Raw genomic sequence first — 27,463 nt, forward strand, 5'->3', positions numbered from 1 at the left:
TCCAACCAAAAAGCTGCAGCTTGAATGAACTTGAGTGACTTTTATATTTTCATCGGACAGTACATTATCCCCTAGACAATGATAGAGCTATTTCTTATTGATTATTATTATACCCGTGCTTTTAGATTTAGTATTGACGATGTATATTATCTGTATGTTTGCATTGATGTTATTTTTGTGTATTTTTATCAATAAATACTGTTAAAAATAGTACCATCAGACTTCAATGGACCTCTCTATCTTTGCTGGTAAGTGACCCAGTTACGGGGTACGTAACACAACAAAAGAATATTATATTAGAAAATTAATGCGATGCCAATGTGCAAGCAAGTTGGAACAATTCAGGACAACAAGAGACCAATTAGTTTAATGTCAGTGGTAGAAGAGAGAAAGAAATCTGGACTCAGAGAGAAAACACTGGGAATTTAAAATTGAATAAAGAGTAGTCAGCACAGGTCACACTTGACTAACTGCTTTTAGTTTGAAGAAGTTACTAAAATGGTTGGGAAAATGTAATTAATCTCAGGTGGGAAACTAGTCGGCATGAACAAGTTGGGCTAAGTGCCTGTTTCTAGGCTGTATATCTCTATCATTCTATCATTGTACATGCAAACTATATGGAATTTTAAGGAAGTTCCATGCTGTATAACCTTATCTCCATCACGCTAAATGTAAACTACACAGAATTTTAAGGAGGTCCCAATAGTAGACATGATCAGTGTCAGAAGCTGGAGTTGAGGACCAGTTACACAAGGTAAGGAAATTTAAGGAGGTCCCAGTAGTAAACATGAGCAGTGTCAGGTACAGCGAGCTGACTGCAAGGAACATATCACACAGTCAGAGCTGAACATCACTGGTCAGATTAACAAATGGGGGGGGGGGAGATGTTGTTTCTCTGGGATCAGTGCAGAGTTTACACCTTCACTACATCATCTAAAACTGTGACAAATTTCTACAGATGTGCAGTGGAGAGTATATGGGCTGGTTATATCATAGCCTGGTATAGAAACACCAATGCCCTTCAATGGAAAATCCCACAAAAGGTAGTGGATATGGCCCAGTCCATCATGGGTAAAGCCCTCCCCACTATTAAGCACATCTACATGGATCATTGTCGCAGGAAAACAGCATAGGACACAACCATCCAGGCCATGCTCTCTTCTTGCTACAGCCATCAGTAAGGAGCTACAGGAGCCTCAGGACTCACATTCCAGTTCATGAACTGTTATTACCCCTCAACCATCAGATTCTTGAACAGAAGGGATAACTTTACTCATCTTCACTTGTCCCATCACTAAATAGTTCCCACAACCAACGGATACATTTTCAAGAATTTCCATCTCTTTTTGTACTTCCACAGTTTGCTGTCTTTTGCACATAAGACTACAAGACCATAAGATATAGGAGCAGAAGTAGGCCATTCGGCCCATTGAATCTGCTCTGCCATTCAATCATAGGCTGATCCAATTCTTCTAGTCATCCCCACTCTCCTGCTTTCACCCCATACCCTTTGATGCCCTGGCTAATCAAGAACTGATCTATCTCTGCCTTAAATGCACCCAATGACTTGACCTCCACAGCCACTAGTGGCAACAAATTCCACAGATTTACCATGTCTAAAGTAATTTTCCCGCATCTCAGTTCTAAATGGACGTCTTTCAATCCTGAAGTCATGCCCTCTTGTCCTAGACTCCCCTACCATGGGAAATAACTTTGCCATAAGTTGTTTGTCTATCTTGTGTGTGGTCTTTCATCATTTCTATGGTATTTCTTTCCATTTACCGGGAATGCTCGCAAGATAATGAACCTCTGTTCTATATGGTGACATACAGTGTATGTACTTTAATAGTAAGTTTACTTTAAACTTTCAGAGTTAGGAAGTACAGTTATTGTGAAATAAGGGCAGAACATTTCACCAGTCAAAAACATTCAGGAGCTGTGAAGACATTCCTTTTGCAGAAACCCCAGACTAGAGGCCACAAACACAAATAACAGATCAATCCAAGGAGAAGCATAGTAAGCAGAGAGAGATTTAAGGGGAGACTGGATCAACACAAGGAGAGGAAGTCTGGTGACAGGTGAGAGAGAGGATGCTGGGTAAGTGTTCATTGACATGTTACAAAACAGACCGCTCAGCTATGTAAGATTATATAATACTGTTAACCTGTTTACTGTATCATCTAAATTAGTGTCATCATCAAAACAGTTATTTATAAAACACGGTAAGAAGCTGAGGCCCCAGCAACCCGAATCAGCAAAATTGTATTTCTAATGCACTGATACAGCAATCGTTTTAACTATATTCAACATCCTTGCAAAATCAGACCACAGAAAAAAGCAGTCCTGAGGAAGGAGGAGTGGGGGTACCTAAAACTAGACTCAAGATAGAGACACAAGACACTGACGATACTGTAGACAAGAGAAAGTCTGCAGATGCTGGAAATCTGAGCAACACACACAAAATGCTGGAGGAAGTCAGCAGGCCAGGCAGCATCTATGGAAAAAAAATACAGTCGACGTTTTGGGCTGAAACTCTTCGGCAGAACTGGAGAAAAAAAAAGATGAGGAGAAGATGACAGGTCGGTGACCAGTGGGGTGCCTCAGGGATCTCTTCTGGTACCCTTACTCTTCGTGATTTTTATAAATGACCTGGATGAGGAAGTGGAGGGATGAGTTAGTAATTTTGCTGATGACACAAAGGTTGGGGGTATTGTGGATAGTGCGGAGGGCTGTCAGAGGTTACAGTGGGACATTGATAGGATGCAAAACTGGGCTGAGAAGAGGCAGATGGAGTTCAACCCAAATAAGTGTGAAGTGGTTCATTTTGGTATGTCAAATATGATGACAGAATATGGTATTAATGGCAAGACTCTTGGCAGTGTGCAGGATCAGAGGAATCTTGGGGTCGGGGTCCGAGTCCATAGGATGTTCAAAGCAGCAACGCAGGTCAACTCTATGGTTAAGAAGGAATACAGTGTACTGGCCTTCATCAATCGTGGAATTGAATTTAGGAGCTGAGAGGTAATGTTGCAGCTATATAGGACCCCGGTCAGACCCCACTTGGAGTATTGTGCTCAGTTCTGGTCACCTCAGGAAGGATGTGGAAACCACAGAAAGGGTGCAGAGGAGATTTACAAAGATGCTGCCTGGATTGGGGAGCACGCCTTATGAAAACAGGTTGAGTGAACTCGGCCTTTTCTCCTTGGAGCAACAGAGAATGAGAGGTGACTTGATAGAGGTGTATAAGATGATGAGAGGCATTGATTGTGTGGATAGTCAGAGGCTTTTCCCCCAGGGCTGAAATGGCTGCCACAAGAGGGCACAGGTTTAAGGTGCTTGGACTAGGTACAGAGGAGATGTCAGGGGTAGGGGTTTTTTTTTTAAAAACGCAGAGAGTGGTGAGTGCGTGGAATGGGCTGCCAGAACAGTGGTGGAGGCGGATATGATAGGGTCTTTTAAGAGACTTTTGGATAGGTACGTGGAGCTTAGTAAAATAGAGGGCTATGGGTAACCCTAGTAATTTCTAAGATAGGGACATGTTTGGCACAAATTTGTGGGGTGAAGGGCTTGTATTGTGCTGAAGGTTTGCTATGTTTCCATGTAGATTTAAAAGGTGGGGGGAGGGGAGAGAACCACCAGGTGACAGGTGAAACCTGGAGGGATTGAACGAAATAAAGAGCTGGGAAGTTGATTGGTGAAAGAGACAGAAAACCATGGAAGAAAGAAAAAGGAGCACCAGTGGATAGCGATGGGTGGGCAAGGAGATAAGGTGAGAGAGGGAAAAGAGGATGGAGAAAGTGGGGGAGCATTACCGGAAGTTAGAAAAATCAATGTTCATGCCATCAGGTTAGAGGCTACCCACATAGAATATAAGGTGTTATTCTTCCAGCCTAACTGTGGCCTCATCATGATAGTGGAGGAGGCCATGGATGGACACATCGGAATGGGAATGGGAAGTGGTATTAAAATTTGTGGCCCCTGGGAAATCCCACTTGTTCTGGCAGACGGAGCATAGATGCTCGGTGAAGTGGCCTCCCAATCTAGATCAGGTCTCACCGATGTAGAGGAGCACCAAACACAGTAAATGACCCTAACAGACTCACAGGTGAAGTGTCGTCTCACCTGGAAAGACTGTTTAGGGCCCTGGATGGTAGTGAGGGAGGAGGTGTAGGGGCATGTGTAGCACTTGTTCCACTTGCAAGGATAAGTGCTAGGAGGGAGATCGGGGGGGGGGGTGGGAAGGGACAAATGGACAAGAGAGACATGGAGGGAGCGATCCCTGCGAAAAGCACAAAGTGGGAGGGGGAAGAGAGAAAGAGGTTCTTGGCAGTGGGATCCCTTTACAGATGGCGGAAGTTGCGGAGAATTAAGTGCTGGATGCAGAGGCTGGTAGGGTGGTAGGTGAGGACAAGAGGAATCCTATCCCTGGTAGGGTGACAGGAAGATGGGGTAAGAGCAAGCGTGTGAATTTGAAAAGATGCTGTTGAGGACAGTGTTGATGATGGAATAAGGGAAGTCCCTTTCTTTGAAAAAGGAGTTCATCTCCTTCATTCTAGAATGAAAAGCCTCAGGTGTGAGCAGATGTGGCAGAGACAGAGGAATTGAGAGAAGGGGATGGCGCTTTTACAAAAAGGATGGGATGAGGTATAGTCCAGATAGCTGTGAGAGTCCATGGGTTTGTAATAGACATTGGTGGATAAGCTGTCTCCGGAGATAGAGACAGTGAGATCAACAAAGAGAAGGGAAGTGTTAGAAATGGACCAGGTAAATTTGAGGGCAGGGTGGAAATTGGAGGCCAAGTTGATGAAGTCAACGAGTTCAGCACTGGTGTAGGAAGCAGCACCAATGTAGTCGTTAATGTGGCGGAGGAAATTACATAAAACGTTAAACAACAATGCTGGGGGAGTGTCCTGATGCAGGATTTCATTGATGGTTCCTTTTCGACCTGCTGACTTCCTCCAGCACGTTGTTTGTGGAGATGAATAGTTCCCTATTCAAGTTGAAGGTGAGGAATTTCTTCCATCAGAGATCTGTGAATATTTGACATTCTCAACCTCAGGCACTTGCGAAAACTGAGTCATTAAGTATATTCAAGAAAAACAGATTTGGAACCATAGGAATAATCGACATTATGGATGACAGCAGGAAAGCAGAGTTGATGTTAATGAAGAGATGAGCTTTGATTGTATTGATAGGAGTTCCAAAGGGCTGAGAGCTACTTTGGCTTCAGACACCCCTGCTCCTATAGAGTTGACTATAGGAAATTGTTGTGGAAACCTCCCTCTGCGAATACATGACTTCCCCAAGGAGAGAGTTTAGTGCACCAAGTTCCTGGGAGTTCACATCACAGATGACCTCACCTAGTCCCTTAATATCACCTCACTGAAGAAGGCACAGCAGTGCCACCACTTCCTAAGAAGACTGAGGCAAGCAAGGTTCATTAACATTCACCTCCACCCACCACGCCCCAATTATAGGAGCACCGTTAATTGTATCCTGATAAGTTGCATCTCCATCTAGTATGGAAGCAGTCAAGCATCAACCAGAAGTCCCTACAAAGGACGGTGAAAACAGCTGGGAGGATCATAGGGCCGAGAGGTCCCTATTTCTAGCGTTCATGACAATTTAGAGAGTTATGGAACCATAGTAACAAGTCAAGTATCATGTTCTCCTAAGCTAAGGGGTTATTCCCTTAATGGAGAATGCCTGTGCATAACTTAGCTTAACATGGGGATGTTGATGCACAGGCAGCCACCACATGGTCCTAAACAGATTGGGGTCAGGGTCCATCAGCAAGGAATGCAAGACAACTGGAAACCTTTCACTGCTGCAGCCGTCCTCCATCTTCAATGCCCTTGTGATGTGTCAGCATCTTCCACCAGTTCCACCATTGAGGACTTGGTTGGATTGCTCTGTCTGGAACCTCTGCCTTAACCTTAGCACCATGGGTGACTCTACTGGGGGCAAACCACCAGATGGCATCGCTTTCAGGATCTTGCTTCTCGACCATAAGGTGACAATCCTTAGAGAATCATAGAGTGCCTCAGCACACAGTTAGGCCTTTTGGCCCATCTAATCCATGCTGAAGTTACTTTGCATATGCCCCCATAGGCTTCCATACCCCTTCCATCTATGTACCTGTCTAAAATTCTCTTAAATGTTGCAATTGATCCCTTATCCACCACATGCACTGGCATCTCATTTCACACGTATCATCCTCTGAGTGAAGAAGTTCCCTTGCAGGTTTCCTTAAATATTTCACACTTCACCCTGAACCTGCGACCTCCAGTTCTAGCCTTACCCAATCTTAGTGGGAAATACTTGCTTGTATTAATTTTTTAATCACCATTAAATCTCCCTTCATTTTCCTTTGGTCCAGGGAATAAACTCCTAACCTATTCAACCTTTCCCTATGACTCAAATCCTGACAACATCCTTGTAAATTTTCTCTGTATTCTTTCAATCTTATTGAGATCTTTCCTATAATAGGTGACCAGAAATGTACACAGTACTCTGAATTTGGCCTTACTAACATCTGATAAAACTTCAACATAACATCCTAGCTTCTGTACTCGGTACTCTGATTTACAAAGACGAATGTGTCAACAACTCTCTTTACAATCATCCTCTAATCTGATAATTTTTAGACATCATGAATCCTTGCCTTTCTCCCCCTGACTAATGCTCCATTCAAGCCAATGTGTTTTAATGCTTAGTAATTATCTTTTCTGTGGAACTTCATCAGAAGCCATTTGGAAGTTCACAGGTATACGACCCACATAAATAAACACAAGAGATTCTGTACATGCTGGAAATCCAAAGCATTAGAGATAGTATTTATAATTATCTGGATAGACAGGATCTGATTAGGAGTAGCCAGCATGGATTTGTGCGTGGAAGGTCATGTTTGACAAACCTTATTGAATTTTTTGAAGAAGTTACGAGGACTGTTGACGAGGGTAAGGCAGTGGATGTAGTCTATATGGACTTCAGCAAGGCCTTTGACAAAGTTCCACATGGAAGGTTAGTTAAGAAGGTTCAGTCGTTAGGTATTAATGCTGGAGTAATAAAATGGATTCAACAGTGGCTAGATGGGAGATGCCAGAGAGTAGTGGTGGATAATTGTTTATTGGGATGGAGGCCAGTGACTAGCGGGGTGCCTCAGGGATCTGTTTTGGGCCCAATGTTGTTTGTAATATACATAAATAATCTGGATGATGGGGTGGTAAATTGGATTAGTAAATATGCCGATGATACTAAGGTAGGAGGTGTTGTGGATAATGAGGTGGGTTTTCAAAGCTTGCAGGGAGATTTATGCCAGTTAGAAGAATGGGTTGAACATTGGCAGATGGAGTTTAATGCTGAGAAGTGTGAGATTCTACATTTTGGCAGGAATAATCCAAATAGAACATACAGGGCAAATGGTAGGGCATTGAGGAATGCAGTGGAACAAAGAGATCTAGGAATAACAGTGCATAGTTCCCTGAAGGTGGAGACTGATGTAGACAGGGTGGTGAAGAAGGCTTTTGGAACGCTGGCCTTTATAAATCAGAGCATTGAGTACAGAAGTTGGGATGTAATGTTAAAATTGTACAAGGCATTGGTAAGGCCAAATTTGGAATATTGTGTACAGTTCTGGTCACCGAATTATAGGAAAGATATCAATAAATTAGAGATAGTGCAGAAACGATTTACTAGGATGTTACCTGGGTTTCAGCACTTAAGTTACAGAGAAAGGTTGAACAAGTTAGGTCTCTATTCATTGGAGCGTAGAAGGTTGAGGGGGGATTTGATCGAGGTATTTAAAATTTTGAGAGGGATAGGTAGAGTTGACGTAAATAGGCTGTTTCCGTTGAGAGAGTAGGGGAGATTCAAACGAGAGGACATAATTTGAGAGTTAGGGGGCAAAAGTTTAAGGGAAACACGAGGGGGTAGTTCTTTACTCAGAGAGTGATAGCTGTGTGGAATGAGCTTCCTGTAGAAGTAGTAGAGGCCAGTTCAGCTGTGTCATTTAAAGTAAAATTGGATAGGTATATGGACAGGAAAGGAGGAGAGGGTTATGGGCTGAGTGCGGGTAGGTGGGACTAGGTGAGATTAAGAGTTCGGCACGGACAAGGAGGGCCGAGATGGCCTGTTTCCGTGCTGTGATTGTTATATGGTTATATGTTATATATGGTTATAAAACACACAAAATGGTGGAAGAACTCAGCAGATCAGGCAGTACTATGGAAATGAATAAACAGTCGATGTTTCAGACCAAAACCAGACAGACGTACTTAATTGATCCCAAGGGAAATTGGGTTTCATTACAGCCGCACCAACCAAGAATGGTGTAGAAATATAGCAATATAAAACCATAAATAATTAAATAATAATAAGTTAATCATGACAAGTGGAATTAAGTCCAGGACCAGCCTATTGGCTCAGGGTGTCTGACACTCCAAGGGAGGAGTTGTAAAGTTTGATGGCCACAGGCAGGAATGACTTCCTATGACGCTCAGTGTTACATCTCGGTGGAATGAGTCTCTGGCTGAATGTACTCCTGTGCCTAACCAGTACATTATGGAATGGATGGGAGTCATTGTCCAAGATGGCATGCAACTTGGACAGCATCCTCTTTTCAGACACCACCGTCAGAGAGTCCATTTCCACCCCCACAACATCACTGGCCTTACGAATGAGTTTGTTGATTCTGTGGGTGTCTGCTACCCTCAGCCTGCTGCCCCAGCACACAACAGCAAACATGATAGCACTGGCCACCACAGCCTCATAGAATATCCTCAGCATCGTCCTGCAGATGTTAAAGGACCTCAGTCTCCTCAGGAAATAGAGACGGCTTTGACCCTTCTTGTAGACAGCCTCAGTGTTCTTTGACCAGTTTGTAGTGAGACTGTCCAGAAGGGCAGGCAGATTATAGGACAAAATTGCAAAATTGCCATCTTGGACAATGACTCCCATCCACTCCATAATGTACTGGTTAAAGGACCTCAGTTTCCTCAGGAAGTAGAGACGGCTCTGATCCTTCTTGTAGACAGCCTCAATGTTTTTTGACCAGTCCAGTTTATTGTCAATTTGTATCCCCAGGTATTTGTAATCCTCCATCATGTCTTGGAATGAAACAGGGGTCACTGGTGCCTTAGCCCTCCTCAGGTCCACCATCAGCTCCTTAGTCTTTTTCACATTAAGCTGCAGATGATTCTGCTTGCACCATGTGACAAAGTTTCCCACCGTAGCCCTGTACTCAGCCTCATTTCCCTTGCTGATGCATCCATTATGGCAGAGTCATCAGAAAACCCTTCTTCAGGACTGGAAAGGAAGGGGAAGAGCCAGGCCGGAAAGGTAGGAATAGGGGAAGGAGGATAGCTAGAAGGTGATAGGTGAAACCAGATGAGTGAGAAAGGTAAATGGCTGGAGAGGAAGCAATCTGATAAGAGAGGAGAGTGGACCATAGGAGAAAGGGAAGGAGGAGGGACACCAGTGGAGGTGATAGGCAGGTGAGGAGAGCCAAGAAGCCAGAGTGGGGAAATTGATGCACCATCAATAACTCTCGGAGACGGGAGGCAAAAGATGGGCTTTTATTAGCTGCAAATGTGTCCACAACATCTTGGAGACTAGGGAGGAGCAGTGCCTCCAATCGCCTTTATACAGGGGTCTGTGGGAGGAGCCACAGGAGCAGTCAGCAGAGGGGCGTGTCCATAGTATACATAGTATACATAGTTTTCCACAGGAATGGAAGAAGACAGAAGTTGGAGGGAAAAAAATAATGGAATGAGAAATCGATATTCATGCCATCAGGTTGGAGCCGACCTAGATGGAATATGAGGTGCTGCCTCTCATCATGGTAAAGAAAGAAAGGGAGGCCATGAACTGCCATGCTGGAACAGGATTAGGAATAGGTATTGAAATGGTTGGGCACTGGGAAATTTCACTTTTTTCAGAGACATAGCCTCACTTACCTGTTCATTACATCCTAAAAGAAAAACTAACTGGCTTTATTAGACACGAGTCACCCTTTCACCCCACGCTGACTCTCTCTGATCAAGAAGTGTTTCTGCAAGAACTCAGATACTCTGCCCAAAGTTAACAAATTCCAGAAACAGCATTTTAACAGATCCATCCCCATCTTATCCCGGCCACTCATCTTAACACAGAGATGCCTTGGCACTTTTCCAGGACAGTGAGGCAATTTCTCAATTGAGAATATCTCGGCCAACACATTAATAATTTCCTTCTGTACTCCCTGTAGTAGTTGTGTGATAGAAACCATTGGCTCCTGAAGATTAGCCCATGCCTAATCTCATTAATTCTCCCATCACCATTTTTAGACTGACACTGAATCTAACAGATTCCTCAATTTATTTCTAGTGTTCCTGTTTCACTGACGGCGAGATTAACTATTTAGTAAGGATCCATCTTCAGATTTCCAATGAAGCTATCTGAGCTGTCAGTCAACAAGCAGCCACAATGCTTTTGCTCTGAAGATTTGCAGTTCTGTTCTTGATGTCCCGCTCATACTCTCTCATATTCTCTTTTTGCATTCTTTATCACTTTCCTTCCATCCCTCTGTGTTTCTTTGTACCTGAGCTACAAGGGTTTCAATGTTCTGCTTTTCTACAATCCACTTCCACCTTAATGACACAATTGCAATGGGAGACATTAATATGCAAGGGGATTGGGAAAATCAGGTTGGTGTCAGATCGCAAGAGAGGGAATTTGTTGAGTGCCTTCAAGATGGCTCTTTAGAGCAGCTTGTGTTTGAGCCTACTGGGGAAAGGCCATTTTAGATTGGGTGTTGTATAATAACCCAGATCTTATAAAAGAGCTTAATGTAAGGGAATCCTGAGGAAGCAGTGATCATAATATAATTGAATTCATACTGCAATTTGAGAGGGAGAAGCATAACTCACATGTATCAGTATCACAATGGAATAAAGGGAATTACAGAGGCACGAGAGAGAAGTTTGCCCAACTGGAATGGAGGGGGATACTGGCGGGGATGATGGAAGAGCAGAGATGGCTGAAGTTTCGGGGATTGGTCAAGTCAAGTCACTTTTATTGTCATTTCAACCATAACTGCTGGTACAGTACATAGTAAAATGAGACAGTGTTTTTCAGGACCATGGTATTACATGGCACAGTACAAAAACTAGACTGAATTATGTAAAAAAAACAACACAGAGAAAGCTACACTAGACTATAGACCTACACAAGACTGCAGAAAGTGCACAAAAACAATGCAGACATTACAATAAATAATAAACAGGACAGTAGGGCAAGGTGTCAGTCCAGGCTTCGGGTATTGAGGAGTCTGACAGCTTGAGGAAAGAAACTGTTACATAGTCTGGTCATGAGAGCCCGAATGCTTCGGAGCCTTTTCCCAGATGGCAGGAGGGAGAAGAGATTGTATGAGCGGTGCACGGGGTCCTTCATAATGCTGTTTCCTTTGCGGATGCAGCGTGTAGTGTAAATGTCCGTTATGGCAGGAAGAGAGTCCCCAATGATCTTCTCAGCTGACCTCACTATCCGTTGCAGGGTCTTGTGATCCGAGATGGTGCAATTTCCAAACCAGGCAGTGATGCAGCTGCTCAGGATACTCTCAATACAACCCCTGTAGAATGTGATGAGGATGAAGGGTGGGAGATGGACTTTCCTCAGCCTTTGCAGAAAATAGAGATGCTGCTCTACTTAGTTCACAAAGCGCAGGATAGATATGTCCCACAGAGGAAGAAGCTCTCAAATGGCTGAGGTAGGCAACCATGGCTGACAAAGGAAGCTAAGGACGGCATAAAAGCCAAGGAAAGGGCATAGAAGGTAGCTAAAGTGAATGGGAAGTTGGATGATGGACAAGTTTTTAAAATCCAACAAAAGGCAACTAAAAAACTATAAGAAGGGAAAAGATAAAACATGAGGGAAGACTAGCCAATAATATAAAGCATCTTTCTATAATAATCTGTAATAATTTATTATTATGGATGAAGTTTTGAGATACTTATAACTATATAACAATTACAGCACGGAAACAAGCCATCTCGGCCCTTCTAGTCCGTGCTGAACGCTTACTCTCACCTAGTCCCACCTACCTGCACTCAGCCCATAACCCTCCATTCCTTTCCTGTCCATATACCTATCCAATTTTTTTTTTTAATTACAATATTGAACCTGCCTCTACCACTTCTACTGTCTACTGGAAGCTTGTTCCACACAGCTACTACTCTCTGAGTAAAGAAGTTCCCCCTTGTGTTACCACTAAACTTATGCCCCTTAACTCTCAACTCATGTCTTCTTGTTTGAATCTGCCCTACTCTCAATGGAAAAAGCTATCCATGCCAACTCTATCTATCCCCCTCATAATTTTAAATACCTCTATCAAGTCCCCCCCAACCTTCTATGCTCCAAAGAATAAAGACCTAACTTGTTCAACCTTTCTCTGTAACTTAGGTGCTGAAACCCAGGTTTCAGTAAATCTTCTAGTAAATCTAGTAAATCTTCTCTGTACTCTCTCTATTTTGTTGACATCTTTCCTAGAATTCGGTAACCAGAACTGTACACAATACTCCAAATTTGGCCTCACCAATGCCTTGTACAATTTTAACATTACATCCCAACTCCTATACTCAATGCTCTGATTTATAAAGGCCAGCATACCAAAAGCTTTCTTCACCACCCTATCCACATGAGATTCCACCTTCAGGAATCTCAATATATTCCTAGATCACTCTGTTCTACTGCATTCCTCAGTGCCCTACCATTTACCATGTATGTCCTATTTTGATTAGTCGTACCAAAATGTAGTACTTGTATGGTTTCTGTACAGGGAAATCTTGCCTGACAAATCTGTTAGAATTCTTCAAGGAAGTAAGAAGCAGGGTGGACAAAGGAGAGGCAGTGGATGTCAATTACTTGGATTTTCAAAAGGTCTTTGATCAAGTGCCACACATGAGGCTGCTTAACAAGATAAAATCCTATGGTTTTACAGGAAAGATACTGGCATGGATAGAGGAATGGCTGACAGGCCAGCGAGTGGGAATAAAAGGGGCCTTTCTGGTTAGCTGACTAGTGGTGCTCCTCGGGGGTCAGTATTGGGGCTGCTGCTTTTCACATTGTTTGTCAATGATTTGGATAATGGAATTGATGACTTTGTGGCAAAATTTTCAGATAATACAAAGATAGATGGGGGGGGGGTAGGTAGTGCTGAGGAAGTAATGCGATTGCAGCAGAACTTTAACAAATTGGAAGAATGATCAAAAAGTGGCAGATGGAATATTGTGTTGGGAAATGTATGAAAATGCATTTTGGCAAAAGGAACAATAGTGCAGACTGTTATCTAAGTGGAGAGAAGGTTCAAACATCAGAACTGCAGAGGAACTTAGAGGTCCTCGTGTAAGACTCCCAGCAGGTTAATTTACAGGTTGAGTCTGAGGTAAAGAAGGCAAATGCAATGCTGGCACTCATTTCAAGGGGAATAGAATATTAAAACAAGGAGATAATGCTGAGTCTTTATAAGACACTAGTTAGACCGCACTTGGGAGTATTGTCAATAGTTTTGGGCCCCTTATCTCAGAAAGGATGTGTTGCCATTGGAGAGAACGCAGTGGAAGTTCATGAGGATTATTCTGGGAATGAAGGGGTTAACACATGAGGAGCATTTGGCAGCTTTGAGCCTGTACTCACTGGAATTTAGAAGAATGTGGGAGGATCTCATTGATACCTACTGAATGTTGAAAGGGTCGATGTGGAGACAATGTTTCCTATGGTGGAGGTAACCAGAACTAGATGGCATAGCCTCAGAATTGAGTGGCAACCCTTTAGAACAGACGCAAGGAGAATATTTTTTTAGCCAGAGAGCAGTAAATCTGTGGAATGCTCTACTACAGATTATGGTGGAGTCTAAATCCATGTGTATATTTAAGGTGGAAGTTGATGGTTTCCTGATTGGTCAGGGCATCAAAGGATATGGCGGGACAGCAGATGTATTGGTTTGAGTGGGATCCAGGATCAACCACGATGGAATGACAGAGCAGATTTGATGGGCTGAATGGCCTAATTTTGCTCCTATATTTTATGGTAAATGACATACACAGAATACTGGAGGAACTCAGCAGACCAGGCAGTATCTACAGAAAAAAAGTACAGTCGATATTTTGGACCGAGACCCTTCGGCAGAACCGGAGAAAAAAGCTGAGGAGTAGATTTAAAAGATGGGGCGAGGGACAGAAACGGCAGGTGATAGGTGAAACTGGAAGGGGGATAGATGAGGTAAAGTGCTGGTAAGTTGATTGCTGAAAGGGATACAGGCCTGGAGAAGGGAGAAATCTAATAGGAGAAGACATGGAAGAAAGAAAAGTGGGAGGAGCACCAGAGGGAGGTGATGGACAGGCAAGGAGCTAAGGTGAGAGGGGGAAAAGTGGATGGTGAATAGTGAAGGAACGGGACAGTGAATTACTGGAAGTTTGAGAAATCAATATTCATATTATCAGGTTGAATGTTACCCAGGCAGAATACAAGGTGTTGTTCCTCCAATCTGAGTGTAGCCTCATCTCAACAGTAGAAGAGGTAATGGATTGACATATCAGAGTGGAAGTTGGAAGTGAAGTTAAAATGGGTGGCGACTGGGATATCCCACTTATTCTGGTGGATGGAGTGTAAGTGCTCAGCAAATCTATCTCCCAATCTACACTGGGTCTCACTGACATACAGAAGGCCACACCGGGAGGACCAAACACAGTATATGACCCCAATAGACTCATAGGTGAAGTATCGCCTCACCTGGAAAGTCTGTTTAGGGCCCTGGATGGTAGAAAGGGAGGTGGTGTAGGGGCAGGTGTAGCACTTGTTCTGCTTAAGTGCCAGGAAGGAGATCAGTGGGGAGGGACAAATGGACAAGAGAGTCCACGTAGGGTGCGAACTCTACAGAAAACAGCAAGTTGGTGGGGCAGGGGGAGATTTGTTTGATAGTGGTATCACATTGGAGATGGCTGAAGTTTCAGAGAATTATGTGCTGGATGTGGAGGTTGGTGGGCTGGTAGGTGAAAACAAGAGGAGGTTTATCCCTGATAGGGTGGCAGGAGGATGGGGTAAGACCAGATGTGCATGTACGTCCACCAGCCTCAGTGTTCAGCACCCTTTTTTCCTGGCTTGCTGAGTTCCTCCACCATTTTGTGTGTGTTGCTTAGAGTTCCAGTATCTGCAGATTTTCTCTTGTTTGCAATTAATTAACTGTGCAATTCTTGCTTTCAGGGATCATAGAGTCAAATAATACACAAACAGGCCCTTGGGCTCATCATGTGATGTTCATGACCATCAGGTGCCTATCTACACCAATCCCATTTATCAGCACTTGTTCCTTTTCAGTCTTGCTGATTCAACTGCTTCTCCAGACACTTCGTAAATGTTGTGATGATCTCTGTCTTCACTGCCCCCTTAGTTAATCCCAGGTTCAAAACCCTCTTGGGGAAGGAAGTTGTTCCATAGATACTTTCCAATCCATCTACCCTTTACCCCAAGTCTTTGAACATAGACAGTACAGGCCCTTCAGCCATGATGTTGTGCTGACATTTTGACATACTTTAAGATCAATATAACTCTTCCCTTCTACATAATTCAAACATCAGAAGAGCAGAGACTTAGAAGTCCTTGTGCAAGACTCCCAGAAGTTTAATTTACAGGGTGAGTCTGCGGTAAAGAAGGCAAATGCAATGTTGGCATTTATTTCAAGGAGAATAGAATATAAAAACAAGGAGATAATGCTGAGCCTTTCTAAGACACTAGTCAGGCTGCACTTTAACTATAGTCAATAATTTTGGGCCCATTGTGTCAGAAAGAATGTGTTGTCATTGGAGAGAGTTCAAAGGAGGTTCACGAAGATTATTCTGGGAATGAAGGGGTTAACACGAGGAGAGTTTGGCAGCTTTCGGCCTGCTCACACTGGAATTTAGAAGAATGAGTGGGGATCTCATTGAAACCTACTGAATATTGAAAGGACTAGATGGGGTAAATGTGGAGATGATGTTTCCTATGGTGGGGGTATCCAGAACTAGACGGTACAGCCTCAAAATTGAGGGGCAACCCTTTTAGGCCAGAGTTAAGGAGTAATTTTTTTAGTCAGAGAGTAGCGAATCTGTGGACTACTCTGCTACAGACTGCAATGAAGGCCAAGTCCATGGGTATATTTGAAGCAGAATTTGATATAGATTCCTGATTGGTTGGGGCATCAAGGGATATGGTGAGAGGTCAGGTGTATGGGGTTGAATAAGATCCAGGTTCAGCTATGATGAAATGGTGGGGCAGACTCGATGGCCTGAATGGCCTCATTCTACTCCTATGTCTTATGGTCTTATAACCCTCCATTTTTTCTTTTATTGATTGTATTTGTTCAATGTCCCTTATTACCCCTGGCAGTACACTCCATACATCCACCACTTTGTCTAAAAAGAAATATACCTCTGACACCCCCCCCCCTTACACTTCCTTACAAACATTTTAAAATTCTGCCCCCTTGTATGAGCCATTCATGCCCTCGGGAAAAAAACCATGGCTGTCCACTCTATCTGTGTCTATCAGTACCTTGTATACTGCTATCAAGTAATTTTTCATCCTCCTTCACTTCAAGGAGCAAATCCCCACCTCTATCAACTGATCCTCATAAGATATCCAGGCAGCATCCTGGTAAATGTCCTCTGTGCCCTTTCTAAAGCTTCCACATCCTTCCTATAATAAGGTGACCAGAACTGAAAATGCTAGTCCAAGAGGAGTAACCAGAGGGGTAACATTACCTTGCGGCTCTTGAACCCAATCCCCTGACTAACGAAGGCTGACACACTATACTCCTTCTTAACCACCCAATCAACTTGCTCAGCAATGTCGAGGGATCGATTGACGTGGACCCCAATCTCCATTTCTTCTTCGTTCTGTTGTTCTCGGCATCTCTGCCATTGAGAGAAGTTTCATACTCTCCACCTACATACGGCCCTCAGAAACCTGTACACTTCTACCAGGTCCCACCTCCATGGAAAGCAAAGCAAACCTCTACAGTCTGTCCTCATAGGGAGTCGGGATCATCACTCTACAGGAAGGCTGTGGTTATGTTGGAGAGGGTGCAGAGGATATGCAGTTATCGGGAGGATTGGACAAACTGCATTTGCTTTTCTTAAGCAAAGCAGGCTGAAGGGAGACTTGATAAGATTTACAGATTAGCTTCAATTGTCGCACATACGTTGAAACATTCAGTGAAATGCATCACTAATGTCAATGACTAACACAGAGGATGTGCTGGGGGCCCCCGCAAGTGTCACCACACTTCTGGTGTCAACGTAACATGCCCACAACCTACTAATCTTAAACCATATGTCTTTGGAATGCGAGAGGAAACTGGAGCACCTGGAGGAAACACACACGGTCACAGAGTGAACATACAAGCTCCTTACAGACAGCAGTGGGAATTGATCACTGGCACTCTAAAGCATTGTGCTAACCACTACTCTACCACCCACTTTATGAGAGGCAGAGATTGGGCAAATGGTGAGTGACTTTTCCCCATGGTAGAGTAGAGGCAACTAAAACTAGAGGGGAAAGGCTAAGGGAGAGGGGTAAATACATTGAAAAGGATTATTCATTCACTTACCACCCTGTGGGGTGACGTTTGGCCGAGCCATTGCTTGGAGGTTGACAGGACTGCCACCTTGAAGCTTCGTGTTCCACCTCTTCCTCTGCAAGATGTGTGGGTAAATGCCAGACGATATTTCTTTGGCTTTGTACCGGGCCTAAACGAACACAGTGTCACACAAATAACTGAACCATTTCAGTACATGCCTGACTGCTGACAGTGATGTAAGCAGCTAAATAAAGAGACAAGAACAAAATTACAGACGCTGCCAATCTTATAACGCTGTAGTGCAATTACACGGCCTACACTCACAGACACACACACACACACAAGAATACCCAGAGGAAAACACATACTCCCAGGAATACGAAACACTCAAACACACACAGGCAGACAGGAGTACATATAGAGGAATGCGTGCACACACACACACACACACACACACACACAAAAAAGTGCAGGAATACCCACGTGCGCACACACAGAAGAATACACACACACACACACCCCCCACAATAATTTTCTCATTCTCTCTCTGGTTCACACAGACAGACAGATGTATACACACAAAGGAATAACCACAGCAATATATGCATGGGAATACACAAGCACAGGAATACACACACGCACACGGGAACATGCGCACGTGAATTCACACAGGCAGGAGGACACACACGCACATGGGAATATGTGCATGCACACAAGCCTGGGAACACATGCGCATGTACACGCTGGGAAGCACACACATGGGAGCACACACGCACACAAGGGCGCAAAGTAGCACACGGACACACAGGGAAGCACACGCCAACATGGGAATACACACACAAACACATGGGAATACACACACACATAAACACACAGGAATATACACACACGAGAATACATACACAAAAACACATGGGAATAAACACACACATGCATGGAAATACACACACAAACACTGGAATACACACACACGGGAATACACACAATTACACAAACACGTGAATACATGCACAAACACATGGGAATACCCATAAACACCCAGGAATACACACACACAAATACACATGGAAATAAACACATGGGAATACACAAAGGCACATACTCACACAGGAATACACACTTACACACACACACAACGGGAATACACGCTCACACATGCCTGGGAACACATGCGCACACAGACACACGGGAGCACATACAAACACATGGGAATACACACACTTACACAAACACATGAACACACGCACAAACACATGGGAACACACACACATACACACACACAGGAATAAAAGTACACACACACGGAAATACACACATGCAGTAATACGCATTCGCGCACACCCAGTAATATGCACATGTGGTAATACACGCACACAGTAATACACACATACATGAATACAAGCACACATAAATGCACAGGAATATACTCACGCACAAACACACATACATGGTAATATATACACACACACACACACACACACACACACAGAGGAATAAAACACACGAGGGAACACGCGCACACACACACATGCCGGAATATACACACACACACCTGGGAACACACACAGATGCAGGAGCACACACATGAGAATACACACTCACAGGAATATGAAATGCTCAAACACATGTGCCCAGACACAGGAGTACACACAGAAAATGCGCGCACACATGCACAAAGTGCAGGAATACCCACGCACACACACACAGAGAAGAATACACCCACCCCACAGTATTTCTTTCTCTCTCTCTCACACACGAATATAAGCACACAGGAATACACACACACACACACACACACACGTGGGAATACGCACACTCAAAGGAATACAAAGCATACAGTTACACAGACACAGTAATACACAGAGGAATGCACAGGCACTCACACCCACACAGGAATACCCACACACTAACACACAAAGGAGCGCATATACCAACCCACCCACAGGAATAGACTCTCTCTCTCTCTCATACACATAGACACACACACACACACACACACACACACACACACACACAGAGGAATAAACATACACTCGCACGCACATACACACAGACAAATGTATACACAGAGGATTACACACAGTAATATACGCATGGGAATACACACACACACACAATTTTCCAAGATGATTAAGTGTGTGTCTGAGTGATAACAATAGGATTGAGTTCAACTTTAAATTTGATAGGGAGAAAGTAAAGCCTGATATAGCAGTATTTCAGTGGAATTACAGTGGTATAAGAGAGGAGTTGGCCAAAGTAAATTGGAAGGAGATGTGGCAGGGATGATAGCCAAGCAGCAATTGCTTGATTTTCTGGAGAAAATGAGGAAGGTGCAGGACATGTGTATTCCAAAAATAAAGAAACACTCAAATGGTACAACTGTGGCTGACAAGGGAAGTCAAAGCTATTGTAACAGCAAAAGAAAGAGCATACAACAAAGCAAAAATTAGTGGGGAGATTGAGGAAAGGGAAGGTTTTTTTTAAACCTACAGAGAGCAACTAAAAATAAAATCATTACAAGGGGAAAAAAGATGAAATATGAAAGTAAGCTAGCAAGTAATATCAAAGTGGATAGTAAAAGTTTTTTCAATTATGTTAAAGATCAAAATGGAATGAGAGTGGATATAGGACTGCTAGAAAATGAGGCAGGAGAAATAATAATGGGGGACAAGGAGATGGTTGATGAACTAAATGAGTATTTTGCATCAGTCTTCACTGAGGAAGACACTGGCAGTGTGCCTAATATTGTAGTGTGTGAAGAAAGAGAAGTGTGTGAGTTACTGTTACAAGCGAGAAGGTGCTCAAAAAGCTGAAAGACCTAAAGGTACGCAAGTCACCCAGACCAGTGAAACTACACCCCAAGGTTCTGAAAGAGGTAGCGTTAGAGATTGTGGTGGCATTAGAAATCATCTTTTAACCTGCTCCACAAATTAATCAAACCCTTCCCTCGTACATTGCCTTCCATTTTTCTATCATCCCTAGCTGGATGTGGCTCAGGTGATGGCTCACAAATCCCCTGGGGAAAGGAAGAAAGTTTTTCTTCGGATATCAGTGAAAATGTGGGATTCCTACTGTTATGCCTGTGTCCCAACTCTGAGGGGCCGAAGGGTACAAAGTAGCCCCCTTCTTTTTGAGAATCGCAAGATCGCTATTAATTCAGGTCAGGAGACCCAGGAAATGAGAGAAAGACACGCAGAATCCACAAAGGGGTTTGGAATGTCCTGGCCCCTCAGCAATACAAAGCCACGGGAAACGGCCATTGTCTCTTGGAGACGGAATTGTGTACTGAGTACTGTACTTCATGGAAGCCCTCAGGGAATGATCAGAGGGGGGTTGTTTGAGGGATTGCATCAACCCAACCTGATTGACATCTGAGACCCTGTGAGTCAGGATAAAAGAGGGTCTGGGGAACAGCCCCTTTAGACGCACCAGGAGAAATGCTAGAAACCCCGTAACAGCGTAATAGCGACAGCCAGTGGAAAGCCCACGTGCGTCCTTTTCCATTTGCCTCGGAATTGGTGGGCCTGACCACGGAAGACAGCTTAGCTAAATAGCAAAAGGAGCTGGTCCTTGACCCGTGACCAGCTACACCAACGGAACTCTCAAAGGATCGACATCATAAATAGGAAAACTGGCAAGTTCTAAGAAAAATCCATCTCTCTCTCTCTCCAACAAAAGGCTGCGGCCTACATGAACTTGAGTGACTTTTATATTTCCATTGGACAATACATTATCCCCTAGACAACGATAGAGCTATTTCTTATTGATTATTATTATACCCGCACTTTTAGATTTAGTATTGACGACGTATATTATCTGTATGTTTGCATTGATATTATTTTTGTGTATTTTTATCAATAAATACTGTTAAAAATAGTACCATCAGACTTCAACGGACCTCTCTATCTTTGCTGGTAAGTGACCCAGTTACGGGGTTCGTAACACTACAGAAAATAGGCGAAGCAAACTGCGCAGTGAATAATATGGGTAGCGTATGAGCAAAACAAAAAAAAGTATGAAATGATCAAAGATTGAATGGGGCAGGCGAAATGGATAGAGGCTTAGTGGAACAGTTGCACATAAAATACTGGAGGAACTCAGCAGGTCAGGCAACATCAGTGGAAATGAATAAAGAGTTGATATTTCATCAGGACACAGACTAGATTTGGTGGAAAAACCTGGGTTGTTTTCTTCAGAACGTCAAAAGCTGAGGGTTAACCTGATCTAAACTTATTTATTTTATTCATTTAGCGATAAAGTGTGGAACAGGCCCTTTTGGCCAATGAGCCACACCACCCAGCAATACACTGATTTAACCCTAACCTAATCACAGGACATTTACAATGACCAGTTAACCCACTAACTGGCATGTCTTTGGACTGTGAGAGGAAATCAGTGCACCTGGAGGAAGCACATGTGGTCATGGCGAGTATGTACAAACTCCTTAGCGAGGAGGCTGGAATTGAACTCCAAATTCTGATTCCGAGTTATAACAGCCTCACACTAAACAATATACTACAGTGGTGCCCTCAATCTCAAAATACAGACAGATGGTACATTTTTCACAGGAAAGATGAACCTACTTCAGATTTTCTCTGTTTTTGCACTGTTTTTCAAATTTAACTATTTAATATATGTAGGTAGGCAAAAGATAGTGTCACGGCTGCAGAAAAGGTGGACGTCATGGAGGGATTCTCTACGGAGTCTCTGTGGGTGGAAGTTAGAAACAGGAGGGGGTCAATTACTTTACTGGGTGTTTTTTATAGGCCACTCAGCAACAGCGATATTGAGGAGCAGATAGGGAAACAGATCCTGAAAAGGTGTAATAACAATAAGGTTGTTGTGGCGGGAGATTTTAATTTCCCAAATATCGATTGGCATCTCCCTAGAGCAAGGGGTTCAGATGGGTGGAGTTTGTTTGGTGTGTCCAAGAAGGTTTCTTGACACAATATGTAGATAAGTCTACAAAAGGAGAGACTGTACTTGATTTGGTACTGGGAAATGAACCCAGTCAGGCATCAGATCTCTCAGTGGGAGAGTATTTTGGAGATAGTGGTCATAATTTTATCTCCTTTTCAATAGCATTGGAGAGAGATAGGAACAGACAAGTTAGAAAAACATTTAATTGGAGTAAGGGGAGTTATGAGGCTATCAGGCAGGAAATTGCAAGCTTAAATTGGGAGCAGATGTTCTCAGGGAAAAGTACGGAAGAAATGTGTCAAACGTTCAGGGGATATTTGTGTGGAGTTCTGCAAAGAATTGAAAATATACTTGGACTAAGATGTTAACTGTTCTGTGCTATCATCAATGGGATCATCAGTTGATCTGCCACCTGTCTTCAGGAGTTTCAGCCCGCTTACGATCAAATCTCTCTGGAGGTGGTGGGCCAGCGGTGCTAAAGTACCACCTCCCACTGGTGAGCTTAAAAACTTGGCATCTGCCTCTATCAGAGTCATTGGTTGCTTGCATCCAACAGATAGTCTACTCTTCAGGTGTCTATACAACTACTAAAGGGTTTGCAGAAGATGGAGACAGTGTCCGACTATCTGCCCCTCTGGACGTACTTGGTCCACACCCATGATGATCCTGCCTCTGCTGCCTCAGCAGCCCTGCGGGTTGACTTGATCTCTCTTCTAGTAAAGCCAAGGTCATGCAGCCACTTCTGGAAAATGAATGCAATAAAGCCACAGCAACCTACTTCAAATGGATAGCATGAGACCTTCCACCCTCTGTCTCTGCACTCTGGTCTTAATTCTGCATACTTGGTTAACTTGCGTTCATGGGCTTCATCGATGTTGTCTTTCCCAGGGACTGAGTTCACCAATAACCACTTCCCTACTGGTGTCAAACCATACGATCATATCTGGACACAATGTGGTGAAAGCTATTTGTTCTGCCTTTCCCACCCAGATCAGCCTTGACACACCAATCACTGGCTGAAGAAAGTATGCTTGATCGTGGGCTTGTGCTGTACACCCTTGACTTGGGGTCTTCTTTCTCAAATGATATGCGATGTTCTGTGCAGCATGGGGCATGAGATAAGTTGTACTGCAGTACTCTCTACTCAACTACTTCTGTTACAACTTTGAGAATGTTGGTATGTCTCCAAGTGTACATGCTGCTGAAAAGACTGACTCTGCATGCACTCAAAATATGTTGAAGTGTTCCCTTCTCACCACAAGCAGCACACCTGTCTGTCTTATCTTCAACCTGCTGAGTTTGGCAGGTGTTGGGAGCAGGTCATACGCTGCTTTGCATAGAAAAGAAATGCGGAGCAGTTCCATCTACCACAGGACATTCCAAGATAGATGTCGTTGTTCAACACTTTCCCACTAGGTCCAAGCCCCTTATTTGGCCAGGCCAGCAGTTTTAGCTAACCTCTTCTCTTCTTCTACCTCTTGTATTTCTTGCATTACAAGGTCACGGCGCTCCTTACCTGTAGAAGATGACCACCAGTTATGGATTTCCCATCCAAGTCCCTGGCAGCCTAGTTGGGTAGCCCCAACCGTCTCCTTGTGCTTCAGTCTAGACTCTGCCTCATCGACTGCTACCTGGGCTGACCACTTCCTGCCTGATCTCACATCCAGCTGGATGTTCTTGATGACAGGGTCTTTTGAGTCTTGAAGCCTCAAGAATGATCTTACCTTGGCTACCTTGACCTCTTCAACAAGGGATTGCACTGGGATGGTGTGGTAAACTATGTGTATACCTGTCTGGACATGCCCCTCTGCTGACTGCTCCCGTGGCTCTTCCCACAGACCCCTGTATAAAGGTGATTGGAGGCACTGCTCCTCCCTCAGTCTCCAAGATGTTGCGGTCACTTTTGCTGCTAATAAAAGCCTAACGTTTGCCTCCCGTCTCCGAGAGTTATTGATGGTGCATCAATTTTATTAGCAGCAATTTTAAAACATGGAGAGCATTTTACGACCCGACAGATTGGATATTGACCCTCAATCTCCGGAAGCCAGTATCGCTTTTGAACTCTGGCTTGCATACTTCCAATCGTACCTGGAAGAGATTCATGTGACCGAGCCAGCAACGATGCATAAAATTCTCCTCTCCAGGGTCAGTCCGTGGGTCTATTCCCTGATCAGGGACCTGCTGACCTACCAAGGGGCACTGGACGCCCTCAAAAGACAATACCTGCAGCCGTTGAACACCGTCTACGCAAGACATCGCTTAGCGACATGGCGGCAGTGGGCCAGAGTCCAGCGCTGAGTTTGTCCAGGCCCTACAGACACTTGTGTGGGCCTGCGACTGCAGGGGACTGACGGTGGAGCAGCATGTGGAGCTGCTCGTAAGAGATGCCTTCGTTACGGGGATCAGGTCAGTGTACGTGTGCCAGTGGCTGCTGAAACACACCAATCTTACCTTACATTCGGTGATCAAGCTGGCCGACATGCTGGAGGCTGCTCTGCACGATGCTGACGCTCTCCAGGCACGCGATCTCCCGCCGGCCCCATGGATGCTGCAGACTCTGCAACTCGCTGGCGAATTGACCTCGGCTGCTTGCCAGTCGCAAGTCCATGAAGTCCCCACAACCCACCGGTGAATTGACCTTGGCTGCTGCCAGTCGCGAGTCCGCGCAGTGTTATTTCTGCGGACTTGAAAAGCACCCCCGAAAACGCTGCCCGGCCCGAGAAGCTACCTGCTTCAGCTGCGGGAAGAAGGGCCACTTCGCCAAGGCCTGTAAGTCCAAACCACAAGCGGGGTCGTGCAGCGCCGCGTGTGAGGCATGGGGGTCGCCATTTTGCCTGCCCGCCTCGTGCGAGGCATGGGGTGGCCATCTTTGTCAGCGCCACCTCGCCCCGACCCACGGGTGCTTACCGGGCACCTAGACGGCAATGCAAATCTGGCCTCCATGACCCTCAACCAAAGCGCTCCACACCAGTTTGCAAGGTCAATGATTGACATCCTGGTGGAGGGGCACAGGACTAGCTGCCTGTTTGACACAGGCAGAACTGAGTGTTTTATTCACCCGGACCCAGTGCAACGCTGCAGAGTCGTGACACAGCCGGTAAGCCAGAGGGTCACCATGGCTTCTGGGTCGCATTCCACAGACATCCCGGGGGGGGGGGGGGGGGTTGTGCAGCGACATTGGTGGTGCAGGGCACAGAATACTGGGACTTTGCGTTACTGGTCACGCCTCAACTGTGTGCCCCTGTGCTATTGGGGCTCGACTTCCAGAGCCACCTGAAAAGTGTGACAATGGAGTATGATGGGCCCATCCCACCAATCACTGTCAGGAATCCTCAGTTTTGTGGGACTTCGTCATATACCCCGCTACTGACCACACACACACACACACACCGACCCGCACATCCCACCCAACACCATGCCAACAGCCGCGCTACTGACACCACTTGTAGCCTCTCCACCCTCAAGATCCCTCCCACACCGCTGTTCGCCAACCTGACCCCCAACTGTAAACCGCAGGGGACAGGGCCTTCATTAAGTCGGAGGTGCAGCAGCTGCTCAGGGAGGGGATCACTGAGCCAAGCACAAGTCCTTGGAGGGCCCAGGTGATTGTTGTTCGGACCGGGCAGAAAAATAGGATGGTCTTGGACTATAGCCAGACCATCAATAGGTTCACGCAGCTTGACGCGTACCCCCTAACCCGCATCGGGGATATGGTCAATCAGATAGCTCAGTACAAGCTGTACTCAACCATAGACCTGAAATCCGCTTACCATCAGCTCCCTATCTGCCCAGAGGACCGCCCCTACACTGTCTTCGAGGCGGGCGGCAGGCTCTATCACTTCCTGCGCATCCTCTTCGGTGTCATGAATGGTGTCTCTGTCTTCCAGAGGGAAATGGACCGGATAGTGGACCAGTGCCAACTGAAGGCCATGTTCCCATATCTGGATAACATCATCATCTGCGGTCACGACTGGCAGGATCACGACACTAACCTCCAACGATTTTTCCAAGTGGCCAAAGCTCTTAACCTCACCTATAATAGGGACAAGTATGTGTTCGGAACCACCTGACTTGCTATCCTTGGGTATGTCATGGAGAATGGGGTCACTGGCCCTGACCCTGACCGTATGCGCCCCCTGTTGGAACTCCATCTTCCCACCACCCTCAGAGCCCTCAAACGGTGCCTGGGCTTCTTTTCCTATTACGCCCAATGGGTCCCTCACTATGCAGACAAGGCCCGCCCCCTGGTCAAGTCCATCGCATTTCCCCTCTCAGCCAAGACCCGTGCGGCCTTCAGCCACATTAAAGGGGACATTGCCAAAGCAACAATGCATGCGGTGGACGAGACCATTCCCTTCCAAGTAGAGAGTGACGCCTCCGATTTCGCGCTGGCTGCTACCCTCAATCAGGCAGGCAGGCCGGTAGCATTCTTCTCTCGTACCCTTCAAGGCCCTGAAATTCCGCACTCCGCGGTGGAGAAAGAAGCCCAGGCCATAGTGGAAGCTATTAGGCACTGGAGGCACTATCTCACCGGCAAAAGGTTCACCTTGCTGACCGACCAGCGCTCAGTTGCGTTCATGTTCAGCAACCAACAGCGGGGCAAAATCAAAAATGATAAAATTTTGTGGTGGAGAATAGAACTCTCCACCTACAACTGTGACATCCTGTACCGGCCTGGAAGGCTCAATGAGCCCCCTGATGCCCTATCCCGGGGAGCGTGTACCAGCGCGCAGCTCGACCGGCTATACGTCCTCCATGCATATCTTTGCCACGCAGGGGTCACCCAACTTTACCATTTTGTGAAAGCCTGGAACCTGCCTTACTCCCTTGAGGAAATCAGGACGATGACCAGGGGACTGTCAAGTCTGCGCTGAGTGCAAACCGCACTTCTATCGTCCTGAACAGGCACAACTTATCAAGGCCACCCACCCCTTTGAGCGACTGAGTGTCGAC

At 45.0% G+C, this 27,463-nt stretch overlaps 1 protein-coding gene across 1 annotated transcript in view; it reads right to left on the bottom strand.

Moving 5' to 3' along the window:
- LOC132401647 (leucine-rich repeat and IQ domain-containing protein 3-like) overlaps nt 1–27,463 on the bottom strand; it is a 168,209-nt gene that overhangs the window by 18,220 nt on the left and 122,526 nt on the right. The window contains exon 7 of the mRNA XM_059983662.1: nt 17,621–17,759. Within this exon, the coding sequence (XP_059839645.1) occupies nt 17,621–17,759 (139 nt within the window). The remainder of the gene's footprint in view (nt 1–17,620; nt 17,760–27,463) is intronic.

This window comes from Hypanus sabinus, chromosome 11 (assembly GCF_030144855.1).
Source record: "Hypanus sabinus isolate sHypSab1 chromosome 11, sHypSab1.hap1, whole genome shotgun sequence".
NCBI lineage: Eukaryota > Metazoa > Chordata > Chondrichthyes > Myliobatiformes > Dasyatidae > Hypanus > Hypanus sabinus.